Here is an 8,819-nt window from a genome sequence, read left to right as displayed (position 1 = left end):
CCCTCGAACACCAAACAGATCAGTGTCATCCAATGTTGCCAGCGTGTCACCCATCCCTGCTGGTCAAAAAAAATTGATCCAAACATGAAAGGTACATTTCTTTTTTTCTTGGAGAAAACAACACAATATGTTTTCAGTAGAAAGAAATCTACCTAAAATCCCCTTTTACCATAGTGGTTTTTGTGCAATAGCTTCTAATCTTTGTCTCTATAGATATAATCTCATAGTTAGACTGAAAACCATTTTATAGTATAGTCTTAATATGTTATTTCTATGATGGAAGCTTAATGATAGCTTTGTGTTTATTTAATCATTCTATGGTAGGTCATTGAAGAAATTCATATTTTTATAATAATAGGTTACTTGCAATTAACATGAAAAAGTATATGCATAATCATATAGGAGAATTAGATAACTTTTTATAGTACTTGAGGCAGATATTTTTCAACATTATATTTTTTAAGAACCCCTTTCAAAGCAGAGATATATAGCAACTAATATCTGTTTAATATGCCTTTGGCCTTTTTATTTTTTTATTTTTTATTTTTTTAAAATATTTTATTGACCTTTCACAGAGAGGAAGGGAGAGAGACAGAGAGCTAGAAACATCAATGAGAGAGAAACATCGACCAGCTGCCTCCTGCACATCCCCCACTGGGGACGTGCTCGCAACCCAGGTACATGCCCCTGACCGGAATCGAACCCGGGACCCTTCAGTCCGCAGGCCGACGCTCCATCCACTGAGCCAAACCGGTTTCGGCACCTTTGGCCTTTTTAAAATAACATTCTAATTTTTAAATAATTATCTTGCATTTTTAAAGGTTATTTATATTTTGTTCTGTATGAGTAGATCAGAGAAGTTACCCAGCCTCTAAGATCAAACTAGACTTGAATTTGGAACATACAGCTCTTAAATTTCAAGTCTATTATTCATTTTCTATGTGTGATTACTAAAATAATAATTTGTAGAAAAACCTGATGTTTTGATTGAAAGTTTTTGTTTTTGTTTCTATAGCTGGAGCTACAAGTGAAGGTGTCCTGGCCAATTTCTTCAATAGTTTGCTGAGTAAAAAGACTGGTTCTCCGGGAGGCCCCAGTGTTGGTGGTGGCAGCCCTGGAACTGGGGCTGGAGGTGGAAGCAGTGGTTTACCACCATCTGCCAAAAAGTCAGGTATAGTTACCGGAGCTTTTTTTTTTTTTTTTATAAAACAGTTTTATGGAGATATAATTTACATACTGTGAAGTGAAGTTCACTCATTTAAAGTGTACAGTTCAATAGTGTTCGTATAGTTACAGAGTTATGCAAACCATCACTATAATCTGATTTTAGAATATTTTCATCTCCCCAGAAAGAAACCTCCAACCTATTAGCAGTTACTCCTTCCCTCCCCTGGAGCCCCAAGTCCTAGGTAACACTAATCTGATTTCTGCTTCTGTGGACTTGCTGATCAGGAGATTTCATATGAATATGACTTCTTTAACACCTTTAGTACCGCATAGAAATCTCTAAGACATACGCCAGGGACCGCACGTTTTCGGGCAAACTGCACGTTATTTAAATCATCATAATGCACTTTAGGTGTCGTTTTTCAATAATTATAACATTTTATTTACAAAAACAATTAAACAATTAAAGTTCCTAGTACTTTTTTAACGTATGGTACTGCATAAAACATTTTCCTCTATGAAGAGGGACCAAACAAAATTTACATAAGTATCTAGATTCGCTCCTTTTTCCATGGGCGTGAAAAACGAGAAAGCTCGTGAGCGGTACGAAAGGTGTTAACATAATGTTTTTAAGGTTCTTTTATGTTTCAATATTTCAATATTTTATTTCTTTTTTACTGCTGAATAAAATTCCATTGTATGGATATGTCACACTTTATCCATTCATCAGTTGATGGACATTTATATTATTTCCACTTTGGGGCTATCTTCTATATAATAAAAGCCCAATATGCAAATCAACCAAACAGTGGAACGACCGGTCCCTATGACGCGCACTGACCACCAGGGGGCAGACGCTCAACGTAGGAGCTGTTCCCAGCCTGCAGGCCCCAGGCCAGCCAAGGCGGGGGGGCCCCCCAAGCACCCTGCTGATCCCCCCACAAATCCGCCCTGATCATCGACCAGGCCTAGGCACTCTACCCATGCACGAATTTCGTGCATTGGGCCTCTAGTTATGAATAATACTGCTATGAACGTACATTCTCCAAAGCAAGGTATGAGGGTCCCAATTTCTCCACATTCTCTTCAATATTAGTTATTGTCCATCTTTTTTATTAGAACAGTCCCAGCATTTCTGAAGATTCCAGGGTCTAGGACAGTGATGGTGAACCTTTTGAGCTCAGCGTGTCAGCATTTTGAAAAACCCTAACTTAACTCTGCTGCTGTGTCACATATAGAAATTTTTTGATATTTGCAACCATAGTAAAACAAAGATTTATATTTTTGATATTTATTTTATATATTTAAATGCCATTTAACAAAGAAAAATCAACCAAAAAAATGAGTTCACGTGTCACCTCTGACATGCGTGTCATAGGTTCGCCATCACTGGTCTAGGAAGTCCTGTCTCATTGTGATTTTGGTTTGCATTTCCTTGATGGCTAATGATGTTGAGAATCTTCTAATGTGTTTACTAACCATTTGTATACCTTCTTTGGAGAAATTTCTGTTTAAATCTTTTGCCCATTTTTAAATTGGGTTATGTGTCGTTTTACTGTTGACTTTTAAGTGTTCTTTAAATATCTGTGTACTAGACCCTTATCAGATAAAGGATGTGCAAATGTTTTTCCTCACTGAATTGGTTGTCCTTTTACTTTTTTTTTTTTTTAATATATTTTATTGATTTTTTTACAGAGAGGAAGGGAGAGGGATAGAGAGTTAGAAACATTGATGAGAGAGAAACATCGATCAGCTGCCTTCTGCACACCCCCTACTGGGGATGTGCCTGCAACTAAGGTACATGCCCTTGACCGGAATCGAACCTGGGACCCTTGAGTCCACAGGCCGATGCTCTATCCACTGAGCCAAACCAGTCAGGGCCCTTTTACTTTCTTAGTAGTGTCCTTTGTAGCACAGAAGTTTTTAATTTTGATGAAGTTTAGTTTCTTTTTATTTTGTAGCTCTTTAAACAGACTTTTTAACCCATTCTCCTTTTTTAATCCCACCTCCTGTCACCCTTATCACAAATGCCTGCAACTACCATGTTTTTGAACCTTTTACAGGTTTCTGGGTATAAATTGAATTACTGTTTGGCTTTTCTTATGGACAGTGTAGTAGATTAAGTTTCTCAGTACTGCTAATTTAGTTACCACTAACCTATCTTCTTTCTGGATTCCAAAATTTTGTTATTTTCTATTTTACTGTCCTTATTCTATGCCTTTTTTGAAAATACCTTCATGAGATTAACTGATAGGTGCTAGTTTTTACTTCCATTCAGACTCTACAATTTAAAATGAGGGAATTTGCCCTAACCAGTTTGGCTCAGTGGATAGAGCATCGGCCTGCGGACTGAAGGGTCCCAGGTTTGATTCCGGTCAAGGGCATGTACCTTGGTTGCGGGCACATCCCCAGTGGGGAGTGTGCAGGAGGCAGCTGATAGATGTTTCTAACTCTCTATCCCTCTCCCCTCCTCTCTGTAAAAAATCAATAAAATATATTAAAAAAAATAAAATGAGGGAATTTATTTTTAAATTAGGATGTTTATGCCACTTAATGTTAACCTAAAAATAAAAGACCAAATGAGAGACAATAGCATTTATTTGAGGTCCAAAAGAATAGCTATTCAGGAAGCACTAATTTAGGCAGGAACCTAAATAGTTTTAGGAGACAAAGGCCAGGGGGATCAGGAATATTTATGAGAAAGGGAAGGGGAACAATTCCATCAACTGCTCAATTATGTCAGCTTCTAGAAGAAGGCAATTCTATAAGTACAGATAAGCTAACATAGGGATGCTAATTCTAAAGAATGTTTTTAATTTTCAGTCTGTAGCTATAACAATCTGATTTCTTATTGTCTTTGCACACAGTTGTTTGGGATACAGTGCTGCTTTAGGCCCAGTCAGAGGTTATTTTGCCCTATTTTAACATTTCAAAGGTTGGAGGCATCCTCTGGGACCACAGCTCTGACTCCATTTTAAAGTGGCTTCGTTTATATATATTTTTTACTTTAGTATGCTAGATAAAATTAATGAAACCTTTGGCAGTTTCTTGAATGAAGAGACATTGCTATAAAAGATACTATTACTTATATCTAAATCTCATTTCTTTTTCTTCAATGTAGGCCAGAAGCCTGTCCTATCAGATGTTCATGCGGAACTGGACAGAATTACACGAAAACCAGTCACAGTTTCTCCTACATCACCAACATCTCCTACGGAAGGAGAAGCTTCTTGAAGATACCAAATAAAGCCATTTATTCAGTTTTCTGGGATAATGTAAACTTGCCTCTGCCTTTTCCTTCAAGAGTGGAATTAGGGAGCTGCAGTGCTTTGTCAGATGGACTAAACTTATCTTTTTTTTTTTTTTGTGGTTGCCCATTTTTATAAAAGGAAGCTATACAGAAGAAAAATGATTCCTCATTATGTAGGATTGCTATTTGCATTGCCACTTTGCATAAGGAAGTAAGTTTGGATTTTGAAAACCTTAAAATTTATAGATCTGAAATTAAACCATGTGATCATATTCTAAAGGCTACTTAAAACATACAGGAAGGTTTAGGGAAGGGCAGAAAACAATATGCTTTGGGCATTTGACTGACTTGGAAGTCCAAGCTTATTTTAGTTAAGACTATCCAAAATCATTTTTTAAAATTATGTGTTAGTTTTACTGGAAAAAAGAAGATGATTATCAAATTTTCCACACCAACATAAATATACCACCACAAATGGAATATGCTGAGAAAACTATCAGATAGCATTTGATACACTAGTCATTGTCTAAATCAATGATCCTATAAGTTGTTATCAAAATACAATTTAAAATATTGGTCAAGATTCATTTCTGTGAGAAGAAAAGAAAGCACACTGCCTAAATGTGTAAAAGAAAAATGCAGAGGTTATTAATGTAAAGCGGTAACAGTCTTTGGATTTGTCTATATATATATGTCATATATATGTATGTCATATATATATGTATATATATATTGCTCTGCCTTAATACACCCCTTTTTTGTTTGTGACTTTCAATTGTAATCAGTTAATAAAGTATTTATTCTCTGCATTCAGGTTCAAATACCTTGTTGCATTCTCTTATATTTAAATTTGTTTTTTTAAAGTGTTTGACTAAATAGGATTATTAAGCATTCTGATTTTTCTACCTGTTTCTAAGAGACTGAATACATGAGATTCAGTATCCTGGTAAGTTTGCTTAAATTGGGAGTTTACTTTGATCAACACATCTTCCCCACATGTCTTGATCTGCAGAATCCTGTGTCAGCATTCCTAGTAGATAAAAATACAGCCTTTTATCATTAATTAATGCACAGAAGCTGTTTTTAAAAGCTTGGCCAATGCACTGGCACATAACTACTCTCTTAGAGGTCAGAACACCTGTTAGTAGTTCTATTCAATATTCAGTGCTTGTTTTAGAACCTTCATAAGAACAATTTCATTTTATTGAAGTTCACCTAAAGAACACTTGTACATTTGACCTATTGAGTCATTTCAGATAATTGGAAAATGTGGTTACTATACTTTAAATTGGGCTTTGTTAGTACTTTAAAATACATATTCCAAAGATTTTTTTTCCAACAAAATGTTGAAGGATAAAACGTCTACCAGCTTACATAATACTTTTCATTAGAACCTTAAAATCTTTTTAGTTTTATAATAGTATTTGGCTCCTAATAGTTGAGTATAAATGCTAAAAATATATGAGGGTAATAATTTGTTTCAATATGGAAAAAATTTAGTTTGTTCAGGGCATGGGAAAACATATGCATGATAAGCATGAGATGAAAAATGCCATTGATAAAATCTTTAGTCCAGAAAGGGTTGTACAATCATGGTGTTGTAAAGACGAATATTTCTAAACTAGTACTTGATTAAGTGAAACTAATGAAGGAAAGAAAATTGTAGACTGTGTATCGAGCTCTGCTTTGCTATGGCTGCTGTGTTTGCATGTTTAGACCAACTCATTTTTTCTGTATGACATTGGAGTTGTATTAGAAAATCCTTGAAATTAATAATTGAGTTGTTACTTGAAATAACTGTAATTGTTCCTTATATGAGATTCCATTTTAACTAATGTAAAACCTTGTGTTTACCATATTTAAGCCTAAAACCTATGTCCCAATTTTGCAAGGAAATTTAAGCTTTTTTTTTGAAGTATACATTACAGAGAACTAGAAGTTACAATAGTATAGCTTGAAATACCACACAGTGGTCACATATAACCAACACCATGATCAAGAAAAACAACATTACTGGCACCCCCGTTGTTCCCTTTGTGCCTCATCAGAACTCTCACCCACCAACCAACCACTGTCCAAAGCCGTAGGTAAGTTAAGTTTTCTTTGTGTGTACCTCTTTGTATGTTTTTTCACTTTTGGACCCTTTGTCAATGTTTCACATTTCAAAAAATAATATTTAATCAACTGAGGGAAAATTGAAGACTGTTTTCTATATATAGAAATGACAAGGCTTTGTGTTAGGGTTGCCTGGTGACAGGATTCCCTGTCATCCAGATACCAAACTGGGCCCCACCCTCACTTCCCCAAGAAATCAGAAGATCCCACCTTTCTTCATTACATCTCTCACACATAATGAGACTGGACTAAAGGACAACTAACATAGAAGCAAGGAGACTAAGTGATTCATAGTCTTTCCCTACTCCCAAATACGACTCAGGAATGAACGCGCATCGAGTGCAGAAACCCTAGAACAAAAGGCCTTATGAACATTCCTTTGCCATTGTGGCCCTCTGGTGGTATAAATGAAATGAGATGGATAATTTTGTTTGCTTATCCTCAAGGCTAATTTAGTTAGGAGAGGAGCCTTGGTAAACTGTAACCCCTGGAAAAATTCTGATCCAAAGTTCTCTTTGTTTCTCTGGCACCCTTGTCCACTCTGAGTTGTTTGGAAATGTTGATAAAGAAACCAAGACTTTTTCTTTGCCTTACATCACACATCCCATGTTCTCCTTCAGCTCTCTGAAGTTATAAGTGAACATAAATGAGATGGAGGATGGGGGGTGCTTTCTAAACGGAAAAGTGTTACAAAAATGTGTTTATTGCCACCAGGGGAGGAATTTTAATTTACATACAGGTAATTTCAATACCAGTATTTAAATACTAGTCCCATGAGTAAATTATTGAGGCAGGCATACTGTCGATGTAAAAAATGTCCAAACCTGCCCTGGCTGGTGTGGCTCAGTTGTCAGTGGTTTGGTGTAGTCCCATGCACTTGAAAGATTGCTGGTTTGATTCCTGGTCAGGGCACATGCACAGGTTTTGGGCTTACTTCTCCCTATCCCCATAAGGGGGCCTGTAAGAGGCAGCCCATTGATGTTTCTCTCCCTCCCCCTTCTTCTCTCTCTCAAAAATCAATTTAAAAAAAATCTTTAAAAAACAACCAAAAAACAACATCCAAACCAGTGTGGAGAAAATGAGTTTATTTGGGCCAAATAGGCAGGAGCAAGATCTCAAATGCTCTGGAGAATAACAACTTTGCAGCTTCTGTTATGCATTTGAAATTGAGGGGACAACGAAGATGACATGAAAGTGGGATTGGATTACAGGTTAGTTAAGATGATATTCTCTCTTGAGGGTGGTTGTTTTAAAGATGTGTTAACCCAGGTGCACAGATACAATGGACATGGTTTGGGTAAGACAAAGATAAACCTTTTACTAAAAGGTTATATGCCTGTGGCATGACTACCCACCATGACCTGTCCAGTTAGGAATTCATGATCAGATCGATCTGTGAGATTACTTTCCATGGAACCCTCCCCCTCCCCCTTACTCAGCTATCTACTCTAGATGTATTAGTGTAATTACTAGTAGACTACTGAAAAGCCTACTACCTTGTGTGCTGCTTCTCCAGCCCTCTAAACACTCTTATTTCTGTCCCCTCTTCACCTTCTGTCCCACACCCACAAAGTTCTAGCCTAAATCCTCTTTCTGTAAGTTCATCCCTTTCACGTTTGTATGGCCCACATGCTTCATCTCCTCCAATGCTCCGGGTGCATATTTGAAATTATTAACCGAGGACTCCCCTTGAAGCCCTCTGGCACTGCAACCTCAGTGAGTCCTAATCTTCGTTCTGCATCTTCCTTTTATTAAGACATATGATTCAAACCTGGGATTAAGGTGAAGGATTACTGAGTGCTATTTTGATGTCCTATGTCATACCAGAGCAGTGGTTCTCAAATCCAGCAGCACTTGGGAACTTGTTAGAAATGCAATTTTCCAGGTTCCATCAGAGATCTATTGAGTCAGAAACTCGGGGGGTGAGGTCCAGAAATCTATGGTTTCACAGGCCTGCCATGTGATTCAGATCAAACAAACTAGTCTAAGCTCACTAATTTTATCACCCACAGCTTTTCTTGGAACCATCCCCTCTGTTTCCATGACTAAAGCCTAAATTAAACCCCTATGCCCCCTTTCCTGAATTTTTACAACCCTACCTGGCTCTTTGTAATCAGTCTACACAAGTCTGCTGGAAAATATCCCCAAGGAAGATCTTGGGCCATTTCACTTTCCTACACAAAACCCTTCCTGTTCAACTGCAAAGGAAAGCCTTCCAAAGTTTGACCCTAAGCAGGTCTTCCCTACTTGTCCTTAATAATAATCTCCATAATCTGTGCCTATATGC

At 37.1% G+C, this 8,819-nt stretch overlaps 1 protein-coding gene across 1 annotated transcript; it reads left to right on the top strand.

Moving 5' to 3' along the window:
• The first annotated feature begins 6 nt into the window (after positions 1-6).
• LOC102436874 (cytoplasmic dynein 1 light intermediate chain 1-like) lies at positions 7-5,238 on the top strand. Its single transcript, XM_006109133.3, has 3 exons — positions 7-91; positions 1,016-1,171; positions 4,289-5,238. The coding sequence occupies exons 1-3, from the start codon at positions 85-87 to the stop codon at positions 4,399-4,401; spliced, it is 276 nt and encodes a 91-aa protein (XP_006109195.1). The 5' UTR covers positions 7-84; the 3' UTR covers positions 4,402-5,238.
• Positions 5,239-8,819: the final 3,581 nt, after the last annotated feature.

Source organism: Myotis lucifugus, unplaced genomic scaffold, assembly GCF_000147115.1.
Source record: "Myotis lucifugus unplaced genomic scaffold, Myoluc2.0 scaffold_6236, whole genome shotgun sequence".
In the NCBI taxonomy this organism is placed as follows: Eukaryota; Metazoa; Chordata; class Mammalia; order Chiroptera; family Vespertilionidae; genus Myotis; species Myotis lucifugus.
Note: the sequence above shows the minus strand (reverse complement) of the source record. Positions and strands in the feature narration are given on the sequence as shown.